The sequence below is a fragment of the Hermetia illucens genome, chromosome 5 (assembly GCF_905115235.1).
Source record: "Hermetia illucens chromosome 5, iHerIll2.2.curated.20191125, whole genome shotgun sequence".
Classification (NCBI taxonomy): domain Eukaryota; kingdom Metazoa; phylum Arthropoda; class Insecta; order Diptera; family Stratiomyidae; genus Hermetia; species Hermetia illucens.
The window spans coordinates 90,926,748-90,951,810 of NC_051853.1; the positions used below are offsets into that span (position 1 = coordinate 90,926,748).

The window sequence follows — 25,063 nt, forward strand, 5'->3', positions numbered from 1 at the left end:
GAATTCTTCCAGTGGCTCCCTTCTAGCAACGAGCTTTTTTTTATTTATGCCACTGCGAGTCCCCTTTCAGTTGATCTGTACTCTACCACTTTGCGTGCCAACCCACGGCGCTCCGCAGCTATTTGCCTGCAACGTGCTACACAATCATGGACCCTTATGGCGGGAAAAGGTGATCAATGTTTGGGGCAATGAAGGTCTACCGGCTCCCGCCGTTGTGATTTCGTAGAAGTTGGAGGTAATAAAAAGGCTCATTTCCGCAGTCCATTTCGCCCGCTCCGTTAAACATGAATTAAAAATAAAAAATATTTAAATAAAAATGCAGAGACAAAAAAAATAAAGAATGAAACTCCACCCTTGCCGATCCCAAATCCGATTGTGAAAAAAGAAGGGATATACAGCTTCAGTCCGAATGGGTGTAATTTATCGTAGCTTGTCAGAGATTCGATGAGGAAAGTGCAAGGGAAGGGGAAACTTAAGGTTCGGCACGGATAGCCTTGGGCAGCCAACTGCTGATTTCGTCGCCCTTCCTATCCTGCATAATTTTATTTCATTGTTAGATGCAGAATGAATACTTTATTCATTAACTGCTAGCACTGTTTGAATTATGTGCTTACCAAGTTTATTAATAATAATTAATTTGATAAAACAGAGCATCTTCGATTTAATGACCCTTTGCCTGTCAATTATCTTCGCAATCCCGTCAGGTTGCCGTATCAGTAAACATACTACCCTTCCCACAATTTTTACTTTACCGATTTTTGACTTTTGATTCACTGTTTCTTCCGCAGGTCGATAATCTCCTCCGTCTACCAATACATAGAAGACTCTCCCCCCTCTTAGACTCAACGTAGAATGATTTCATTCTCTGCATTCATGTGGTTCCAGCCTACCCACCAAATTTCGCTTTGTAGGGATCACAAATATCGGACTAAAACACAAGGATAGACTAACTTCATTTGCATGAACCTTGACAAATCAACAAATGAAGTTGATTTACGAATTAACAAAAATTAAGACACAAACAAGAAAATGATGCTCATCAGAGAAAACATTACAACTGACGATATAATCTGGAAAATATAGACTATTTGATATGCCTAAACGAAACGACCGAAATCGAATGCTGCATCCACTTGGCAAATATGACATTCTGCTCGGTCCTATCGATCTTAAAAGCCAGCTGCATATCGTATATAAATCAATGTTAACGCCTGTGTTATGTCATGCTTATGAAACATGGACCCCCACACAAATTTCTGAGAAATTGCTCACACACCCTTTAAAGGAAGATTCTCAAGAGAATAATTGAAGCAAAACGGTTGACGGCCAACGTATGAAATATTCGGTGAAACTGCGTCAACATTGTCGATTTGACTGAAGTTAGTGCCGTCTAAGTGTTTCTATCATATATTCACTTACGAACTTAATGATGTGTAAGACCTTTCGAGCCAATGATACTAATAATGGCGCGGTATGGTATCGAATTGGTGGACATCGGCGAAAAACCGGAATGTTTGGAGTTCCTTATTAAGGTAGACCTATACCAGATACCGATTGTTGCGCCTTGATGATAATTATTAAAGTAATAGCACTGATGGAAGTTGCACTACGTCCTAAAAGAACAATGCCCTCCTTTAATGTTATAATGTACCTATTAACTATAGTATCAGCATACAAGCCGAAATTGAGAGATGTTTCATACTTCTAGGTGTTTCAGTGTGACATTAAGTATTCTCCCAGCTGTCTTTATCTACCTTTCACAAATGCTGGATATTGCCCCAGAATATGTATTCTGTCATCTCTCTTCCGACAGAATCTGCTGTGTCCGCAGATATCCCTAGTTTCCTCAGGTGGTAATTTAGTCTATAATGATTAGTGAGTATTCTCGCTATGAATCTCAGGATCTTCTTGGTGAGGTGTAAAGAATCCTGCGACCGCTTGGGTTCATATCCCCACACGGACACTAGATTGTACCGAGCTTGCCCGGTATAGTTCCTTCAAACTTTCCTCGTCATTACTTAGCACCATGGCCATAATCCTCTTTTTCTTTCCACAGAAGAGTTCTGGGCTAAATAATGGCGTTCCTTCTCCTTTTTTGGCTAGTGGGTGGCTCTCTCATTGTCTTCTAACCCAATATGAGCTGGAATCCAGATTATTCACACCTTATTTTGTACACCAAGCCAATGAACGTCTCAAATCTAACATTTACCGTTCTAAGTGTTGGCCGACTATAAAAGACAATGAACGGCGTCTTGCGGTAATGAAGACGAAGATGTTGCGTTGGACTAGTGGCGTGACACATTTTGATCACATCCGAAATGAGGATATTCGCGATCGTTATGGGGCTGCACCGATCGTGGAAAAAATGCGAGAGAGGTGTCTTCGATGGTATAGTCACGTAATTCGTGCTAACGAGAATTACTCGCCAAGATTGGTCTGAACAGCGAAGTCGATGGTAAAAGGCAGGCCGAAACAACGGTGGCTTGATACGCTGGATGGGGATTTGAAAACCTCGAAATTGCACCCAGATCAGACATTCTTTAGAGCCAAATGACGAAACCGATCACGACGAGCCGACCCTGCTTGTGAACGGGAAAAAACCTGAAGAAAAAGGAGATTATGTACACCAAGCGTATTCAATTTATTATTGTATGTATATTTATTACGTAATTTACCTTCGATATTGCCGTACTAGTTAAGAGTTCACTTGGTTGGACCTAAGTGCTTTGATAGCTGCCTGGCTGTCAACCAGAATCGCAATGTCATGTGATATCATATAGTTCCTTTGGAGGTAAAAGGAGGCATATCCACATATGGCGTTTATTTCCGCCTGAAGTATATTAATGTGATTGATTTAAAGTACTTTCTCCTTGAACCAATAACCCCTGCACGCGTTAATGTACCAGATAATCAGTTGCTAGTTCAAGCCGTTTGTCTTTGCCACGCTCTAATATTGCTCCATCATATTTAAAATTTCTTGATTTTATTAATGCGGGATATCACCAGGAAGGAATGTCAATCTTCTTTCGATTTAGGCAGCTCTTTGCATCGGTGATACACGCGGACATTCTGGATATTTGCCTCCTTAGCTAGGTACACCCAACGTAATAGCTTCGGGGTGCCTCCTTACTACACTCAATGCTCTAATTGTCCCTCAATGGATCTCTTCACACACTACTTGTGCATTACACTCCTAACACAATATATTTAGGTAATTAGACGGAAGGGGTCTGTTCCAAGGTGGAAAAGAATTTATCATTATTGTCCCTTCCTTATTGTCTTTCAGTTCTGCCGAAATCTTTCGTTAATTGGTATAGAGTCAAGTATTACTTGCTTGAATTTGTTGTGTTCTATGAAAGTGGTTCGGAATTCCCTTTTCGCGGATTATTTCTTCCTGCTATAGTAAAGATGGTGTGAAATCGTCTAGTTCCACGACCGAACTAGTTCGTATCTTTTAATGATCTAAAGGAAGAATGGACCATCCGTTACCGACAATTAGTTGCTTAAGATGTCCCACGTCTATCTTAACCCTATTTGGGATTCGCAATTTATACCGCAGTAAACTACCCTGCATTTTTCTTCTTCTGGAACCAGTGAAATAAGTTATAAAATGAACTTTTTGCTAGTCCGCTAGACTGAGGGAAAAAATTACAGAAATTGTAACCGTTTATAACGATAGGATACTACATACACTACTATTATGGAAATGGATTTAATCTAATCTCATCTTAACCCTTCTATTTTGCAGATAGTGTTTGTATGATGGCATATGTTTCAAACGGTCATCTGATAGCATACAGTCTTCCCAGCCTAAGGCCTCTACTCGATGTTGACTTTTTACCGCTGATCGATCTAAGGTATTTATTACTATTTAAAATCTATCACTGAACGAAATTTTTGATAAACAACAAAAGCAGCAAACAAATAAACCATATTTTTGTGTAATTTTCCAAAGCGTGACTCACGCAAATCACTCAATTTACTCCTCCTGTACCTCTACCCTAAGTAAAATCTTTTCCATACCACAATATAAACCAGACAGTGAAAATCTTTAACTAACAGTGTTGTGAAAACCCTGTCGTACTCTGTGACATCAACATTCTTCAAAATTTCCATAAATGTGTCTGCACAAACATCTTTGACGTAGAATCTCACAATACGTAACACAGTAAATCGTCCTACTCTGGAGAAAAGAAATTGTTTCTTCATGTTTAGAATACTGTATACCTCCTACACGAAAACTGACTTAAATGTTACTCAGTAATATTAGACAAGTATTGATTGTATGATCAATGACTTTCCTTAAAAGAGAAATCACAAGTTTCGTGTTTTTAATTAAATGCGAGAAGAGCAACGCTCCATGAAAGTCATTGATACAATCAGTCTTTAGTATCAATGTCCTAGATTGCACTACTTTGTCTTTTTTATTATCATTATTTTTTCGTTCAACAAATAAAGTACTTCGTATTTGACAATTAAGACCGCTAATCGACCAAATTAAATTACAAATCAAACTACTGAATATTTCGTATAAATTCAAGTTTAAAATTCATTAAAAATTAATATTTACACAGCATATTTTCGTATAGCTGAAATTTTATCTCTGTCACCGGCTAGCTATGTTTCTGATGGCTTAACGGCCTGTTTTATAATCCTTTATTGTTATTGCAATTAATTATCAGCATAGATTTACATTCAGGCAGTAAGTTTATATCTAGCTGGCTACGTTTTGTAACTCATACGTAGGGAATGGTTTCCCGTTTTATGCAAATTTTCATACGTATTATATTTTTATCGATACTTAGATTTGATTTTTTATAATAATAAATACAAATCAACAACGTTAAGAACTAAAGCTTGTTCGAATCACAAGTAGCACAAAAGCTTTGTTTATCGTTTCGCGCAGCAATTTGCTTGAGGTTTTGATTTCGCTAAATTTTTGCGTTAGGTTTTCGTGGCTTTTATACGGACTTGTTATTGTATAGTTTCCGGATAAATTGTGAGGTAGGATAGGAAGGCAGCCGGCGATGTACTTGTTTGACTACGCGAAGGATACCTGTTACTTTCTAGATGTAAGGATTATTTACATATATAATAAAATGTGCCCCAAATATATCCTTAATTAAAAAACGAAATCAGGTGGCCAGACCCTTCAGATATAATTAGTTTTATCGATGGACAATTAGAACAAAATAACTAGTCAAGATTGAACAATTTCTTCAATACATTTTTCTGTAATATTACTTTTTACTATAAAAATTTTTAAGAGGTTTCTCATAGGATAAGTAAGTGTGAAATATATCTAATCAAACCATGCGGTATCCCGTTGAAAGCGCTTCCTTATCGATCCGATAATTATAAAAATTCCAAACCCCTTGAGGAAAACTAAAGCGCTATACGAAAAGCATTCGCCATTTGTGGGATGTCCGAAACTCATTTCGTTTTGTCTTTCGCATGCAGTATTACATTTTCACCCTTGTTTTAATTTGGCATCCAAGTTGACGGAGTAGTTATCACAAACCTGCTATCATACATAACAAGCCATAGTTAAAGTGGAGATACACTTTTGAAAATTTTCGACAAGGGTTGGAGTATATAAAGGGCATCTGATATTTCGGGTCATTGTTTACTCCAATGGTTTAAAAATTATTAAATAATGGTTGCTTATTGCTCGATCAAAATGAAATTTGAGTAATCACCACCCAAACAGGTGTTTTTTCCCGTACATTTTTCTGTATATATGGGTTTAATGGATTTGGTAATGTCTTTACCACTGTAATTATCTGCAAGTCATTGTCTATCCATGAGAGCGAATATAAAACCTCATCGAAAACCTATTATTGATGTTGATATAATAGGTAATGAAACCAAACGGGTCTTAACATTTATTTATTGTAATTGGGATGGCCAAATATGCGCTTACGGGTTGACCAGAATCACTTATAAGGGCAGAGCTATCCCAAAATCTGAAATTGTTATAAATATTCAGTATTTCGCAAAGAAAAGAGCAAAAGAACGATAAAAGGAAAACAAAATACTTTCGTTCCTCCAGGCCTAAATATTGAAAGCTACCCCTTTTTGAATGGGAACCTTAAATTTATATTGAAATTTTACTAAAAAAACTAAGATCAACTAATAATTTAAGATGAACTAATACTTAAGGGGTCATCCCGTGTGAAGGCAGTTTTTTTGGCTTTTTTTTAGAAATTTTTTGTGAACAAGTGGATAAAGATACAAATACGAACTTTGCACCACAGATTTATTAATATCTTGAGCGTTCAAGAAGTTCAAGAAATACAGAGCAATTTATACACCCATCTCCAAAAAAAGGTGTTTTTCTGCTGCCACACTAAAAGGCGCTGCGATCATCTTAAAGGGAAAAAAAATGTGAAAAATGTAACGTACAGACTTAACTGCAGTCCGCAAATAAGGAAGGAGCTTTTTGTGAATTTTGGTATTTTTTCACGGCTTTTTCAATGAATAAAAAAAAACTACTAAATGAATCGCAATTATCTTAGTTTGCGGACCGTAGAAATATGTTCTAAATAAGTCGTGAAAATTTCAAAGAATTTCGTTGGATAGATTTTGGTGCCATGGTGGCCGCAGATTTTCAACATGCGGTTTCAAGAAAAACGCATTTAAAAAGTAGGATGTGATTTTTAGCCATAAAACCTTAACTGACCATTAATCGGCTATACCTAGTCCATAAACCTTAGATTTCTTCAAGAAACACATTTACAGCCTTGGCTCAATTCTTGTCCTTTTAGCGAAGCCATTCGGACCGATAAGTACGAGCTTTATTACGGCGATTGACATAAATCTGGCATGTGACTTATCACCTGTTCAACACTATAATTTCCGAACGACTCCGAATATCAAAAAATCACTTTGCCAATATATTCTACACTATATCTAGATACAATTGATCCCAAAAAAAATTCAATTCCGCGGATCCGACACACGGGATGACCCCCTTAAGGCTATTTAAAATAATAAAAAATGACTTTTAATAAAAAAAATATTATTTATTCCAGTTAGTAACGTTTAAGTAAAACTATATTGGTATTTAAGTAATAGCCAGTGTATCCCTCTGGTTTTGGATAACTTTTCTTATTCTATTACTACTACTAATTAAGGTTTTGATTAAATTTCGTTCCAAGTTTTCTTCACGTATTCGCATCATTAGTCCGTCTTAGCAAAGGTTGTCAACCTACAGGTTCTCAATAGAATTGATAGTCAGTGGTTGACTTTTCTAGTTTAGAAGGTTCGCTTGTTTTGGTATGTTGAGTGAAGGTAAAAAGACCTAGCACGGAATATGGGCGCGTGACGTTTACCATCATAATCTTGCACTCAACCTTGGAATATTTTATCGTTTATGCAGAAAATAGGACATTTACCATTCCAAGAAAAACACCCCGAACCCCATTGTTACCTTCTCTAGCTGTACTGTTTATTTCTTGAAAAATAAATGCGGAATTCTTAGCAGAACATTTCTTCCACAGTCACTTCCGAATAAATTACAATCATCGATCCATAGTATGTGACGCTATTTTTTCTCCTTTCTCCTCATGCTTCAATGAAACTCTTTTATGCTCCCATTAAAGCCAGTATCCCGCAATACGTGCCGAACTATGGGGGCACTAACAAATTCCCGATTTCTGCGTGAATTGCGCAACTTGTAGATCAGTATGTGATTCGTACCCACTAAAAAATCATCTCCCGTCTCTCCAGACCTGACTCCGCAAGATCACCACTTAGGAATTATTTTGTGGAATGGGTAGGCACTGGTTCTTCAAGCTTTCGTCCTTCTTAATTCCAGCAGCTTGTTCTGTATTTCTACAGCTGCAGAGAAAACCGTAAGCCAATTCTCTTTCGACTTCAGCATCTTCACAATTATATTCTCCCTTTTCTTCCTAATGCTCTGTTCATACTCTATTTCTCCATCGCGAACCTTAGCTAGTGAAACATCACATGCTCTGGATCCTACGGTGTACCAGTTTGGCAAATCATCCAGCCCAAAGAGGTACAGACACTGTCCGTATAAACCACCGTGTCCCATAAGGTCATAAGGCAGTTGGCCCCTTCATGTTTCCACTCAAGCTATACCCTTATGTTGGAAATGAGCCCATGCATTCACTGACCCTTCGAAGGCTTGCCCCTTCTGCATTGCCAGATAATATACGATTCTGCCCTTGCCACATTTCTGTCTTCTGTATGCCTTACCTTTTATATTGCGTAGTATAGCACACTCATTTCTCACACCAGAAATTCAGAACCATGAACTGGCAAACCGTACGCACCTGTCTCTATCCCTGAGACTTTAAAACCACCTCCGCTTATACAGATTACGCGTAAAGCACACCACTCCGGCTACAAGCAATCTCTGAGAGTCTTTCGACCTGCCAAAATTTGGCAAATTTTTACGTGCCATGCTTTGATATGCATACTCTAGGTGCTTCATAAGGCTCAGTTTGGCGAGGACGGGACGACCGTATGTCCACCGACTTGCCGCCACTGTCTCCATCGCGTAAACCTCAATGCATCCAGAGGATGTAGAAGAATAACAACTACAGTCAACAAGCGTACTACTTCTGGGACGAGACATTCGACAGCAGAGAACCCAGTATCATGGCTCACATTGTGGCGATATACCCTTTGGTGCCCTCATCCCTGTACCAGGAAGTCATCTCTAAGAGTTAATTCTTAACCAACCCAAATATCCAGGATAACCCATGTGAGCTGAAACGCGTTTAATTTGGTTCTAGTTGGCGAAATTAAATGCGCTTTTGGCATCCAATGCCAACATGGAACAGCCCTCGCCACATTTCATCTTTTCTTTTGCCAGGTTTACCACCGTGTATACTGCATCCGCTGCAGAGCGGGCACGTCAATCCCATAATGGCGCTCTAGCAGGCCATTGCCGCTTTCGACGATGAGCAACAGTCTATTGTAGAAAACTCTATCACCTTCCCCTTCATATCCAGTGGGCAATATGATACTGGATCTCCAGATGGTTTATTGAGCTTGGGAAGCAACACCAACTTTTGCTTTCCCACTTCCAGGCCCGCCTCGAAGGTATTGGTGAAAAGGTTGTCTTAGGGATTTCTTAGGGATACATCCCAACCCACTCCTTCTCGGTAGGTGAAGGCGCTTCTCACTCGTTGAGCTAGACCGCAGTTTATTTTGCGCTGTTTCGGTAGTGAGGAAACAGAATGGCAAAAGTTTCTTTCAGAAAACACATATAGTGTTCTTTGCTACCTTTTCACTACTACCCTATTCCCCACCCCAAGAATCTATGTCGATATCGCTACACAACTGTTTGAAACAATTCGTTTTGCTTGTTTACATCGCTTCTTTTAAGCGGCCCCACAATCTCAACGTACTTCCTGTCGATCTTCACGATCAGGTTTTTCTCTAAGCCCCTCTGATTCTGTTCTTCCACTCGCAGCATCCTACTATAAAGCAATCGGCTTCTGGGCATTATAGCATCACATCCTCTGGTCACTGAGTGATCTAGGTTACTTTTCCTCTGGCCGTACTATTTAGGGATATGTTCGGTTCGAGCGCCACGAAAAACGCGTCCATACGGGCCATCCACCCGGCATTCTACGAGAGTTTGCCATACGCAAAAAAGTTTTCACTGCAAACTAGCCGCACAGTGAACAACTGTGTGTCTGGATATTACCGGTGCCATGAGAACGACATCCGGCGCAGCTCTAAATGCATTTCTCAATTTACAGCCACTGGATATGTTTATTCAAAGCACTGCAATGAGGGCAGCTCATAGAATAATTCGATTAAATCTATGGGGAAACAACGGGGAAGGCTCAAAAATAGACCAGGGCTCTAGAGCCGAAGTCTACCTCTCGAATAAAAACGAGAAGTGGGCTTTTTGTTTTGGATAATATGCAACGGGTTTTCAAACTGAAGTTTATGCGATCCTAAGCACGGCAAACTGGATGATTGACGAACGGTTGAAAGCTAGGCGCATCACAATCTGCAGTGATGCCCTTGCTGCTTTGAAGACGTTGAGTAGTCTTTTCATCACCTCGAAAATCATTCAGGAATGCAGAAACCGTTTGATCTATATCTCTAGAATCAATACGGTAGAATTACTCTAGGTACCTGATCACTGTGGTGTAGAGGAAAATGAAATCTCAGATGCTTTAGCAAAAGAGGGTCCAATCTCCCCCATGCCAGGACCGGAACCAGCAAGCAAGCAGGCTAAGTCCGTCTTATCAAACTGAGAACAAGCTTCCCATAATGACAGGTGTCAGAGCGTAAATGCTGCTAGACACGCCAAACTTTTCCTGACAGAATCAAACATTCATGCTGCAAAGTTTATCCTGTCGAAAAGCAACAAGACTTGCAGAAGTATTGTAACATTCTGAAGCTGGACATATGTTCAGAATAGGAATTATACAAGATGATTCGTGTCCCTCCTGTAATGAAGAAGCGGAATCCACGGAGCATTTTCTTTGTGAATGCCCCGCCTATGGACGCATCAGTCATCAAATCTTTGGTGCCGATGTGCTCCAGTTGCAACAAGTATCATCGAATTCACTAACGGAAATCCTGTGATACATTAACGAATCCGCGATATTCCGTTAGAGGGGAGAGTCGAGTACAATGGGCACCACGGTATGAGTCCTCAGAGACTATAGCTTGTCCCACCACCACAAACACACACACACAACTACTCATGGTCGGCAAATGTAGCGCTCGCTCTGATGAATCTCTGCTGCGAGTGCTCCATCATTTCCTGGAAAATCCTTTCCTTTTTTTTTAGTCCATTACATTTTTGACCAAATGTCACTACCGCAATTTTGATATTACTCACTAACTGCACCATCGCCGATATCTCTCCAGCGAATGGTTTGCGACAATTGGTCCTTCGATGCCTGGCAGTGGTTAAGGTTGATTTTTGTCAACGCCATTTACGATTTGCATTGAGGATTTTCCTGTACTCTGGACTCCTTTTCCTGCCTGCAATGTACCGATGGTCTACACACTCCTTCCCTTTACACAGTGTGTAATTTGGGTCACTTCTTTCATGATGCGCCCTAAGTCGATAAATAGCTCAGCTACTGCCAACAGTTTCAATGTTGCCTGCACCCAAAACTAATGATGGCAATTTGTGGGACACCATAAGAGTGCCGTAACATATTTATCGCTAATTCTGGAAGTTCGATTAGGTCGAACTCCTTTTCCAAATCCTCGTGTAAATCCTCCTTCGCGGCATTATCATCTATGGTCTTACAAACTATAGTGATATTCGGCTTGCAAGCCCTTTTGTCCGCTTCCTGTCTGACTTTCCAATTTGGCTCAAGAATTTTGTCCGCATTTTGCATTTGATTAGCATGAGTGCTTTATTCTCTTGGAGGTTTGCTGTCCTGTTGATTCGTTCAAATTTTCATGCAGTCTCTTCCCTGCTTTCCTTTATCCCGTGTTTCGGATGGGGCAAAACTTGTGCTGCCTGGCTCAATGTTTCGCCCAAGGCCTTCACTCCTCTTTTATCCCCTTCTTCTCATGACCCTTATATGATGATATGATGAATATGTGTTTCTTGATAAACTCCTAAATCTCCATGATCTTGTTGTTAGTGCGATAATAGCAGCTCTCGGTCGGTTACTACATCTCTTATCGCTGCAGTGATTGGTGGTCACAGTCTCTTCCTTTTGGTATCCTCTCGTTATGCTCTCCCCACTGGGAGGAATGCAGGGCTTCGCTTACGCTTGCAACATTTGATGCCACAGTAGCCAAGCTTTCCACTACTAAGGCCCTGCTGTCATTGGATATCAATGGCTGGGAGCCCACTTTTCCACTTCCAAAGGCCGCCGGTACTGAGTTTGCCAAACACTGCCCCGTAACTTTGTCTCTTCGCTTCTCCTCCACGTTCAGCTTTATTTCTAGGTGTCCTTCCCAGAGTCGATTTGGGCGATCAACGTTTGCGCATTTTTCCCATCTATTGGGCCTCCGTGTGCACATTTTCGGATGTGTGCATTATTCGCACATAGTGCACTTGATGGGAGGCAACTCCTGCCTTGTAAACGAACTATGCTCTCTCTGGATTTCAATTGGATGGAGCTATAAGGTCACGGAAAAATCCAAAAACTCGCAAAATACAGTGACCCAATAACATTCCGAAACCAGAATGTCATAGTTATGTATACTGGTCACATATAGTTGGTACTAGACATCATTAATCAACAAAAATTACATAAAACCTGTTTGTACACTAGATAATAATGTTCAAGTTAAGAATGAGAAAATTTGCTTACTCTAGACTCACTACTTTGTTCTAATTGCTCAATGATAACAATATTAAATAAATTTGATTAGAAAAGGGTCTCACCTATGCATTTCGACATACATAATTTGTACCATAAATTATTCGGTGCTAAACATCACGACTGGAACTAATTATAAGGCTTTGATCACATTTAGAAAAGGCCGATAAGGACCTAGCAAATACTCATTTTGATGCTTCTGTGGTTGTGTGAAATGTAGACCGTCAAAATATAACCAAATAGTTGTATCTGTTGTTCTAGCAGTAGTGAAGTCAACTATCTTGCTTATGTGAACAGACACCTACAAATGCGCTCTTAGATGCTTAAAAGAAGCAAAAAATCACAAGGCACCTCTTAAAGGAGCGAACTTGGGAAGGATTTACGAGCCAGTATTAGGTCAACTAAAAAAATATTATAATATAGTGATCAGCAATAGAAGACCGCACTTGATTTACAAATATAATTATCCCCATAAGGGTAGCTAACTGTGTACATAATTTGTATAATAACATTCACCAAAACAACATAAACAAATAAATCATGTCCTTGCGTGATTAACCCGAATCATTGCCATTGTACGTAGACACACACGATGTGACTGAAAATCGCGGCCTGGTTCAGCTAACACATGTCTCATCCGTAAAAATATAATTAAAATCATTTTTGTGTTATTATACCCATCCAGCTTTCAGACAAAATGTAAGCAAGGAATTGTAGATCCAATGCTTTCCATTTGGGGCCAGCAACTTTTAGTGCACGAGGATACTAACCAGTAAGTTTGTGGCTAACAGTCATTACCCTAATTACTCATTACTACACATATCAACATACTCTTAAGAGAATAATTAGTATATAATCATGTATTTCATAGATATATATATATTTAAACTGTTAATGGTAATACACATGAAATAGTATTGGTGTTTTGAAAGATAGCCAAGTTGTCAAAAGCTTGAGGAATTCTCCCTATGATGAAATTGTAAATAAAAGATATAGGAATGGGGGTGGAATATTTGTTTCAAGCGGAAAACTTTCACTAGGAAGTATGCACTGTCGAGTTGCATTACTTTGCGGGACTTTTATCGTAGAACAGCTGCCAAAGGATCAGATTTTCCTGGCGATTAAAAAAGGTCATCTTCTGCTTGAAAAAAATTAACCACACTTCAAGTATTGAAGCTCGAAAGTAAATCGTTATGGTATTTTACACTTTGATTCGAAGTAGAAAACGACTACCTTTTTCAACCAAAGAATTCTATTAGATCTTGAAAATACACCAACATTTTGTAAATATGTCCACTTGGGATTCATTTCACGTTATTGAGCATAGTCATGCCGATAATATTAACAAGCCTCCTCAATTTACATGAAATATTTGTAAATACAAGCTCTTCCAATTTTTCGTTTTTTATTTGGAAATAATTATTTTATTGAATCTAATTTCCACCCATTTTGCACAATATTTATCTACGAGTAAAATGAAATATTTCGAATTGAAGGAAACATGTTTATAACAATGTTCCCTGGAAATGTTATGCATGAGACTCTCCTCCAACTAATCTGCATGACCGAATCTCCTCTTTATCAGAGCAAATTTTTCAATCTAAAAAGCATGAAATGCCCGCAATTATCTTTTTTCTAAAATTTCGAGAGTTACTTTCACATGTTTCTTATATAATAAAATGCAAAGTTTATATAAATACATAACCAAAAGCTTTTGTTAGAATAAGTAGAAGAATAAGAATACACAAAATTTAGTTGGAAAGTTCTGATACATTGAAATTGCCCCATATAAATAAACTATTTATGCTCTAGGATTTCCAAGACATTTTGTCTGAGCAACAAAGGTCATGGACTCTACCTGGCGACGCCCACCGAGCTACAAAAGTTTACCATTTGTTCTGAATTCAGGTAAGATTTTGTCATTATTGTCTGTAAATTTCTTAATTTTTTAGGAATTTATTTTATTAAGAAATTGTTGCTAACATCATTCCCAATGAAGGAAATGTGATGAAAATTGTTCTGTTAAAATTAAGAATGACAACGAATCATTGACCAATTTTCTTTTTCTACTTCTTTTTCTCAAGTCAATATATGGGCGAAATGATGGGAGAATTATTTATACCGCACGATATGCCCGAACAACCAAAGGAAGGATTCTTCAAAGGATTGTTCGGCGGCGGAGCTAAAAGTTTGGACAGAGAAGAATTATGTAAGTACAAGATTGTAATATGTAAATCATTAGAATAATCAATAGTATTTAATATAATTTAAAAGCAGTTGTTCAAAGTAGTTTCTTTGGTTACCTAAGAATATTTCAATCCATCTTTAAAAGCTCAGGAAACTACGAAACCCTTCATAGCTAAAGTATGCAAATATCCTTGGAAAATGGCACAGCAATTTCTGCCTTGTTAGTTTAGTTTAAGGGGGAGCCGCAGCTCCAAGCACTCAGCTCTTTTGTTAAGCCCGTTTCACTATTAAATAGTCTCTCATGTACGATGTTCGCAGGCTTTTGCGGATCTGGGAACATTCTCCAAAGGCAGAGAATGCGCAGGCTCTTCATTCAAGAAAACCTTATCGAGGTATCTTCGTCTAGATTCAGCTCCATATGAAGTGCCGGGCTATCTCTTTCTCCTCCTCACATTGGCTAAATATAGTCGCTTTCCCGTGTGAAGGTCGTTTTTTGGCGTTTTTAGAATTTGTTTATGAAGAACTGGATAGAGATACAAATGCGAATTTTTCACTAAATATTTATTAATATCTTAAGCATGCATAGTATTTTTTCCAGTCTGATAGCATAGTTCATTATTGAAATACAGAGCAACTTATACACCCATCTCTAAAAAAAGGTGTTTTTCTGCTGCCACGCGAGAGCGCTGTGATCATCTTAAAGAAAAAGACTCCGCAAACTAGGATTATTAAAAAATATTGAAAGCTAAATTTTTGGTACATTGGTCAACTTTTTATTGTGAATTTTGGTGGTTTTTCAAGGCTTCTTTAATGAATTAAAAAAAAACGACCGAATGAATCGAAATTATCCTAGTTTGCGGACGGCAAAAATATATTCTGAATTCATCATCCGATCTAGGCCTGCCTTAAAAACGAACGTTTCGAGCGGAACAGTTTTTGTAAGTTGAAATAGGCTCTGTTGGCTGCCAACAACCGTGCGCGGATTTCATCGTCGTAGCTCTTATCGGTTGTGATTTTCGACCCTAGATAGGAGAAATTATCAACGGTCTCAAAGTTGTATTCTCCTATCTTTATTCTTCCCGTTTGACCAGTGCGGTTTGATGTTGTTGGTTGGTTTTTGGTGCTGACGTTGACACCATATATTTTGTCTTGCCTTCATTGATGTGCAGACCAAGACCTCGCGCCGCCTGCTCGATCTGGATGAAAACAGTTGTACCTCTCGGGTCGTTCTTCCTATTATGTCGATATCGTCAGCATAAGCCAGTAGTTTGGTGGACTTAAAGAGGATTGTACCCCTCGCATTCACCTCAGCATCACGGATCACTTTCTACAGGGCCGGGTTAAAGAGGATGCATGATAAGGCATCACCTTGTCGTAGACCGTTGTTGACTTCGAATGGTCTTGAGAGTGATCCTGTTTCTTTTACCTGGCCTCGCACATTGGTCAGGGTCAGCCTAGTCAGTCTTATCAATTTCGTCGGGATACCGAATTCTCTTATGACCGTGCACAGTTTTGCCCTGGCTATGTCGATGAAAAGATGGTGCAACTGGGTTCCATATTCCAACAATTTTTCCATCGCTGCCGCACAGAGAAAATCTGATCTGTTACTGATTTGCTTGGAGTGAAGCCTCTTTGGTATGGGCAAATGATGTTCTGGGCGTATGGGTCTATCCGGCCTAGCAACATAGCGGAGAATATCTTATAGATGGTATTCAGCAACGTGATACTTCTATAATTGCTGCACTATGTGATATCTCCCTTTTTATGTATGAGCCAGATAATGTCTCTTTGCCAGTCGTCAGGCATTAATTCGCTGTCCCACACCTTGAGCACAAACTGATGAACCACTTGGTGTAATTGGTCGCCTCCATATTTAACCAAATTGGCTGTAATTCCATCGACTCCTGGCGACTTATGATTTTTAAGCCGATGAATTACACGGACTGTTTCTTCTATACTTAGTGGTGGCAGTATTTGTCCGTCGTCTTCAGTTGGCGGGACCTCCAACTCGCCAATGTTCTGGTTGTTCAATAGTTCATCAAAGTACTCAACCCATCGCTCCAATATGCCCATTCTGTCGGAAATCAGATTTCCCTCTTTGTCTCGTCAGGATCGGCATCGAGGTGGGTAAAGCTGACTTGTTGGTAAAACTTCCGCGCCTGGTGCGGTTGCTCCCTGTACTTTTCGAGTTAACAGACCTATTGGTTGCTCGCCGGAGTTCGTGATAAGTCTCTGCGTGTGCCCGCGTTCTTTGAAAACGCAACATTACTTGGTATGCGGCATTCTTCCGTCCCAGGTAATTGTGAAGATCATTTGTTGGTGCTTCATCCCCAGGATCTCTACTGACTGCGGTTGTTGCGGTATCCATTTCCCTCTTATAGATGTGGCAGAAAACTGTATTGTGAATGGCTTCAGTGTTAACTCTCACCTGATTGTCAGAGGGGATTCTTTGTGGTGTTGTTATTCGAGCTCGGAGCACCATACCAACGAGATAGTGATCGGAATCTATACTAATAATAATAATCGTTGGCGCAAAAATCCAATTGGATCAGAGCCTTGAAGTGTGTTAGAACGCTTTATTCAAGACCATAACGGTACACTACAGAATTATAGTACCCGATAGAAGGCAATGTGGTCAGCATTGCACTTGCCCGAGATTATTACCCTGATTTGACTGAGGTAGTCATTCACATCTGAGTCGACTGGTAACTGACGTCAAATCACGCTATTGGTGTTGGTTCAGCAGCCGTTTCCCAGGTTTTATGCTCCATCGTGGGTACCAATCCATGTTTTGCCATGGGATTTATACTACCCTTTGTTCTGAATGAGTCCAGGAAATTTCAAAGAATTTCGTTGGGTAGATTTTGGGCTATGGTGGCAGCAAATTTTCAACTTGATGTTTCGAGAAAAACGCGATTTTAAACCATAGAATCTTAAATGACCATTAATCGGCTATATCTAGTCCATAAGCCTTAGAGAATTGACGGCCTGCAGTTCAGTTCAGATACTCAAAGATGTAGTATCGATCCTCTCACATTGATATTGGAACTTCCCCAATATATATGGTGGGCGTTATTATCCTGACATTAACCCCATGCCTTTACTTTTCGCATATTGGATAGCTCTAATGAATGTTCCACTAGGAACTTCGTCTACGTGTTACAGAAAATAAGCAGACCACCATAGAATCTCCCTATCTCCCTTTGACTTTTTATGATTAATTTAATCGTTTTCGAGTCGCCATTGTATAGGAAATTAACCGAAATAATCTTTTGAAACCACCATGCAAAATACTTCCGTTTGCATACAATATGTCATTTCGGGAGTTTGAGTCCGTTAACAACCCATGATTCGTGTATGAGATGTATAAATATCTTGCAACAATTGATCCGACGACTGATAGATGTAATGGCTGCTTAACAATGCTGCAATTTATTGGGAAAATATTGCATCTTTTCTGAGCTGCACCTCCCCTTCACGGGCCTTAGGAACCGACGCTTGTAACGTGACAGTCCCAAATCCATAGTAGAGCCAACCACTCCTTTATTTCCGAACCATCCGGTTCAGGAACGCCGATAGCTGTTGGCTTTTTCTCCTACTTTGCTGCCTAACAACGGTGTAGATTATCCTGGACAACAAGTTGTCCCAGGACCCACATCATTACGCTCCTCTTCTAGGAGCCAGAAAAAGCACTTTTTATACGATGCACCTCAGAGACCCTTTTGAAATTTAGTCGCGCACCCTTCCACATATTGTCAAAGGGGAGCAATACTGTCTGAGCTCCTCGTTCCTGTTTTGTCGCCAAAATTTATCCGTAATATTTAACAGTATACACCTACCAACTCAAAACAAAGCTTAATGCCTTGCAAGGATGCAATCCCTAGATTCTAGCAGAAGGTTACTCTTAAGTTGATCACATTGTTGGATATCGTAACCGGATGGGTTGGTATCGTCATACAATACCCGTCTATCATCAGACCAAGGCTATCGATTAGCTGCAAATAAAGACTTTTTTTTCGGGTAGGGTAGGTGAATGCATTTTCGCACACAGTGTTGGACTCCCGATTCGGTACGTCGTCGGACTACCAACTAAACACCTCCCCATCGTCAGAGAGCTAGCCTGGAACCGTTTGTCACATTACTTCGGGCTAGTCCACGAACTCTCCCGCCTTGCGGAGCCTTCAAATCAGAGAATTCCTTTCACCAACGGGTGGGGAGAGGAGGGAGGGAACTGTCAGTTTAACGAACCCCCTGCCATCCGGCTTCTCCACCGGTCGAGTTCGGTCTTCTTAGCAACGAGAAGGGCCCGAACGTAATGGGCAACACGGGTCCACCTGTCAGCAGTCCTCAGCATCTCTTCGACAATGTTGTCTGGTGAGAGATCCCCTGTGTTTAAATACAGCTGCTGACGAACCCCATCCCACCTTCCACAAGAAAAAAAAGTGTGGTGTGCGTCGTCCACAACTCCATTGCAAAACACACAATCCGGAGAACGCGCCTTTCCAATCTTGTGCAGGTAAGACTGAAAACTTCCATGCCCATTTAAAAATTGGGTAAGGAAATAGTCAGTCTCACCATGCTTCCGATTCAGCCACGCACCTAAGTTGCCGATGAGCCGCGGAGTCCATCTGCTTCTAGTTTTATTTTGCCACGAGAGCTGCCACTCGTCTAGAGTGTGTTGCCGTTCTTCGCGAGCAACCACCTCCCTTGGCTCATCTCCTTTGCGCTTGTATATGCCTTGACACTCCTTAGCAAGAAGGGCAACGGGGATCACTCCCGCGATCACCATCACGGCCGGTTCAGAGACAGTGCGCCACCCGTAAAGCTCCCCGTCTGTGTACCTGCGCGAAGTGTTTACGATATACCTCCTTGTTAAGAGCGTCAGCCCATACCTCTGCGCCATAGAGTAGGACAGACTGCGTTGAACTCATCAGGAGACGTCGCCTGCTAGACGTAGGACCCCCAATGTTTACCATTAGCCTACTTAACGCCGGCCGCAACCTTGTTCGCTGCTGCTTTGATTTTCTCACAAAAGCTCATCTTTGAGTTAAGAGTCAACCCGAGATACTATACCGCTGATTTTGACTCGATTATCGACTCGCCGAACGATATGGGACGCAGGGTCGGAATTCTCCTTTTAGTCAGGATGACTACTTCGGTGTTTTCCAGTGCAAGGTTGAAACCATGAGTCATCCACCCGCTTACCCGTCGCATCAATATGCCGAGTCTGCTTTGCGCCTGTTCGACAGTGCGTCCAGCAACAAGCGCTGGGACATCATTTGCATAGCCGACCAGGCACGACTCTTCTGGCATGTCGAGTTTAAGTAGACTGTCATAGGTAGCATTCCAGAGGTCCGGCCCTAGGATGGATCCCTGTGCTACCCCCGACGTGACCTCCATCCACCTTTGACCCTCTAATGTTTCATAGAGCAGGTAGCGGTTCCTCAGATAGTCCCTCAATATCCGTAAGAGATAGTTCGGCACGTTGAAAGTATTGTCTAGTGTGCCTAGAATCTCTTTCCATCTTACGGAATTAAAGGCGTTTCTGACGTCAAGTGTTACGAGGAGCACCACTCGTCGAATTCGACGGCTATGTGCCTCTGCTCGTCGAACGACGTCCACGATTTGCATGGCAGCATCAATTGTCGATTTGCCTCCTCTAAAAACAAAATGCCGGGGAGATAAATCTCCGGCGTGTATCGCTTCAGCGAGTCTACTTCTGACGAGCTTTTCGAGCACTTTCCCAGCAGTGTCAAGCATACATAGTGGGCGGTATGAAGACAGCAATTCGGGGTCGCCTTTCCCTCTATGGATTAGTGCAAGCCTCGCAACCTTCCAACGAGCAGGGAAAATGCCCTCTTTCAGGGAAGCGTTGAATGCGCCGAGCAGTAGGTCTGGCCGGTGTTGGAATACCAGTTTGCATACCTCTGCTGGAATACCATTGGGTCCTAGCGCCTTCTTGTTTTTCATAGAGAGGACTGCCTGTTCCAACTCTTTTATAGAGAAAAGTGGGCAGTCCTCTGCGCAAATAAAGACTTTGTCGTTGCTGGCCGTGTCCTCTTTGCAGCATTAGGAGGTCATGGTTTGCACGCAGGCGTTTTGCCGGCGGCTTTTTCCTGCCGAAAACAGGTGCTGACCCAGTAGGCAAAAATTTTGCCTCAGCAGGTAGCGCCGACTAAAGCTCGGGGTCAAGGGTGCTGACAGAAGGAGACGGCTTCTGCTCGTCCGTTAATGACACTTGAATAAGTAAAGAATCTGAGTCTAGACTCAGGTTCTCCATCGATGGGCTCAGGTTCGCTTCTTCACTCAGGACTGGACCGGCATGGTCGAAATCTAATGTTTGCTTTTCGTTTGTTTTAGGTCTTAAGTTTAGAGGTTTGTCATAGTTGCCTGTCATGGTCTTTGCCGAAAAACGGTTAGTTGAAACTGAGGGTCGTTTGGTACCCAGAGTTCCTCTGTAATTATTCAGCCCTCGCCGCAGTAGTCATATTTTGGTTTGGAGTTTTGATTATCGTTTTGCTTCAGGTATCACTCTGACTGAGCTACCTCGCCAAGGTAGGTAAGTGTCGTTCTCCTCACTAGCTTGAGACATGGTGGGAATCGAAATCAACCAACAATACTTGTTGCAAATCTAAATTACAAATAAACCTTACCCATTGCAAACAATACCAAATATCAGCTATCACATTCTAGCTAACATTACTATTATAACAAGTCGGGAAACCGGAAGCTAGACCCTTCAGGTATGAAAGGTTTTACGTATTTCTCTTATAAAGACATTTGAGTGTGGATTTGTCCCATTAGTACATACCACCTATCACTTTCAAGTGATATTGACATTCAAAGTCTTGAATTTGAACCTATTATAACTTTGTTAGTAATAATGCGATTTCCACCATCCAACCTTGGTAGGATCATGCTCTATATTATAGTCTACATTGCTGCAAAATTTCGTGGCACTAGGATGGACTTAAGGGGGTTTCCCAGCCAAATACTAAAAATTATAGTAATATACTATTGTTAACTTTGTTTGAACAGATATCAGTATGTAGGGTACTAAACTTGTGGTCCTTGAATTCTGTGAATAGCCTGCTTTCTAGGGAATATTGAAAGTATTTGACTGCCATGTACGCGGCTAATAGCTCACGATCGTAGGTGCTGTAGTTCTGTTGAGCTATATTTATTTTCTTGGAAAAGAAACTCAGCGGTTGCCAGTTATCGACGAATACGGCTAGGAATGCATCTGGTTGAGGGAATGCCAGGAGTGTAGCGTCCGCCAATTGTCAAACGACAATAAGCTCAAATGCCTGGACGACCTCTGTAGGCCACACAGTCATGCGTGAATCTTTTGTCTTGGGCCCACACAAGTAGGCGTTAAGGATTGCTTGTTTTTGTGCGGCTTTGAGCAAGAAACAACGATAGAAGTTTAACATACCCAATAACTTCGCAAATCCTTGACTATTTTAAGTTGTGGGAAGTCTGTGATGGCCTGAACCTTGTCCGAATCCGGGTGGATTCCCTAAGGGGAAATCGTGTGACCCAAAAACTTCACCTGCTATTGAAGGAATTGCATTTCTCAACGTTAAGTACAAGACCGGCCTCAAAGAGATAGGTGTTGCAAATTCTCAGACTCGGATGAAATGAAATGACTAAAACATCATCCAAGTCCACGAAAGAAAAGTTAAGGTCTTGCAAAACAGTGTGGATGAACCTCTGAAAAGTTTGCGCCGCATTGCACAGACCAAAAGGCATCCGTGTGAACTCGAGGAGTCCAAAGGATGTGCATATTACCGTTTTCGGAATGTCTTCTGGAACTACAGGGATTTGACGATACGCCTTGGCTAAGTTCAAAGTCGTGAAAACATGACAAAGTCGTGGCTGAGTGGTGCGGGATAGCCATCTGGAATGGTCTGAGCATTCAAACGTGTGTAATCGCCACATGATCTCCATTCGCCGTTGAGTTTTGAGGGCATGTGTAGTGGAAAAAACCGGCAGCTCTTTGATGCAAAGTAAAAGTATGCCTGTAAAAGTATGTCGAATTCTTTCTTAACAACAGCGACCTTCTGGGGTGTTAATGGACGCGACTAGGTAGGCGCTTGCTCAAGGAATCATAGATTGTTAGGCGGCGTGGAGCTGCGTTCTGGGTAGCAGCCGCCGAATTGACAAGGTATCGTATCGACAGGGCCGCAACTGATTTTGGAAACGTGGTCTACCGTTATAGCCCTCTTTTTTGCCGACAACGTCGACCAGTTATTAGAAATTTTTTTTTTTTTTTTTTTGGAGTAGGGTAGGTGAATGCGTTTACGCACAGAGTGTTGGACTCCCGCAACAGCACGCTGGCGGACTACCAACTAAACACCTCCCTGTCATCAGAGAACTAGCCTGGAACCGTTTGACACATTACTTCGGGCTAGCCCTCCCGCTCTCCCGGCTTTGGGAGCCTTCAAGTCAGGGAATTCCTTTCACCAACGGGAGGGGAGGGGAGGAAGGGAGTTGTTAGTTCAGGGAACCCCTTACCGTCCGATCCCTCTGCCGATCGAGTTCAATCTTCTTCGTAGTAAGAAGAGCCCGAACATAATGCGCAATACGATTCCAGCTGCCAGCGCTCTTCAGCATCTCTCTGACAATGTTGTCTGGAGAGAGCTCCCCTGTGTCTGCATAAAGCTACTGGCGGAGGCCATCCCACCTCTCGCAAGAGAAAAAGGTGTGTTCAGCGTCATCCGGCACTCTATTGCAGAACACACAATCAGGAGATCGCGCCTTCCCAACCCTGTGCAGGTAAGACTGAAAACCTCCATGCCCACTTAGAAGTTGGGTAAGGAAGTAATCAATCTCACCGTGCTTTCTGTTCAACCACGGGTCTAATTTGTCGATGAGCCGCGCAGTCCACTTGCCCCTTGGCTCATTTTGCCAAGAAACTTGCCACTCGTTAAGGGTGCGTTGACGTTCTTCACGGGCAACCACTTCTCGTAAGTTTTCGCCCTTACGGCGATAGATAGCTTTGCGCTCCTTGGCAAGGAGGGCAACGGGGATCACTCCCGCAATCACCATCACAGCCGGTTCGGAGACAGTGCGATAAGCAGACGCCACTCGCAAAGCTCCCCGCCTCTGCACTTGAGCTAGGCGTTTACGATGCACCTCCTTGTCAAGGGCATCAGCCCATACCTCCGCACCATAGAGAAGGACGGACTACGTTGCTCCCATGAGGAGACGTCTCCTAGTTGATATAGGGCCGCCCACATTCGCCATTAGCCGACTCAAGGCCGCGACTCCTGCTGCAGCCCTGTCCGCGGCTGCTTTGATTTGCTCGAAGAAGCTCATCTTCGAGTCGAGCATTAAACCAAGGTATTTAACCGCTGGTTTTGACTCTATAGTCAACTCGCCGATCGATATGGGACGCAAGGTCGGGATTCTCCTTCTGGTCAGGATGACAACTTCGGTTTTCTCCAGCGCAAGGTTGAAACCGTGAGCAGTCATCCATCCGCTTACCCGTCGCATCAATATGCCAAGTCTGCTTTGCGCCTGTTCAACAGTGCGTCCGGCAACAAGTGCCGCAACGTCGTCTGCATAACCGACCAGGCGCGACTCTTCAGGCATATCGAGTCTCAGCAGACTATCGTAGGAAGCGTTCCAGAGGTCCGGCCCTAGGATGGATCCCTGCGCTACTCCCGACGTGATTTCCATCTTACTCTGGCCCTCTAGCGTCTCATAGAACAGGGAGCGGTCTTTCAAATAATCCCTCAATATCCGCAAGAGATAGCTTGGCACGTGAAAGGAGTTCTCTAGTGTGCCCAGCATATCTGTCCATCTTACGGAATTGAAGGCATTTCTGACGTCAAGCGTTATGAGGAGCACTATCCGTCGAGATCGGCGGCTGTGCGCCCCGGCTCGATTAAACGCATCTACGACCTCCATAACAGCATCCACTGTAGATTTCCCTGTTCTAAACCCGAACTGCCTTGCGGATAAGTCCCCGGCAGCACGGATCGCTTCAGCGAGTCTACCCCTGATGAGCTTCTCGAGCACTTTTCCGGCCGTGTCAAGCATACACAGCGGTCGGTATGCAGACGGGAGCTCCGGATCTCCTTTACCCTTACGGATCAACGCGAGTCTGGCCACTTTCCAGCGAGAAGGAAAAATGCCCTCCTTCAAGCACGCGTTGAACGCTTCGAGCAGCAATTCTGGCCGTTGGCGGAACACCAGTTTGTAAACTTCCGCCGGGATGCCATCAAAGCCTGGCGCCTTCCTGTTTTTCATAGTGAGAACCGCTTCTTCGAGTTCTCCCATTGTGAAAAGGGGGCAATCCACGAGGCTTTCCGCGCTGTTTACATCAACCCGTACAGGGTGTCTGGGGAACAATGCCCGCACAATGCGGTCCATCTGGTCGGTGCTCAGTATGCAGGGCTTCCGCAGAGCCCCGATTTTCCGAGTGACAAGCTTATAGCCAAGTCCCCACGGGTCATCATTCACCTCATTAACAAGATTTTGCCAGCCGCGAGCTTTGCTTTTATTTATAGCGCTGCGAAGTCTCCTTTTTGCTGATCTATATTGTGCCTTTATGGCACATGCCTCTTCGTTGGCGTACA

General features: G+C 42.1%; 1 protein-coding gene across 8 annotated transcripts in view; it reads left to right on the forward strand.

Moving 5' to 3' along the window:
- The window catches only part of LOC119656582 (syntaxin-binding protein 5), an 863,788-nt gene that overhangs the window by 824,993 nt on the left and 13,732 nt on the right, over positions 1 to 25,063 (forward strand). For 7 of the 8 annotated variants that reach the window (XM_038062976.1, XM_038062975.1, XM_038062978.1 and 4 more), the window contains 4 exons: positions 3,749 to 3,857; positions 12,976 to 13,062; positions 14,103 to 14,198; positions 14,375 to 14,499. In XM_038062976.1, coding sequence (XP_037918904.1) covers positions 3,749 to 3,857; positions 12,976 to 13,062; positions 14,103 to 14,198; positions 14,375 to 14,499 — 417 coding nt within the window. The remainder of the gene's footprint in view (positions 1 to 3,748; positions 3,858 to 12,975; positions 13,063 to 14,102; positions 14,199 to 14,374; positions 14,500 to 25,063) is intronic. The other variant, XM_038062977.1, reaches the window with a different exon arrangement.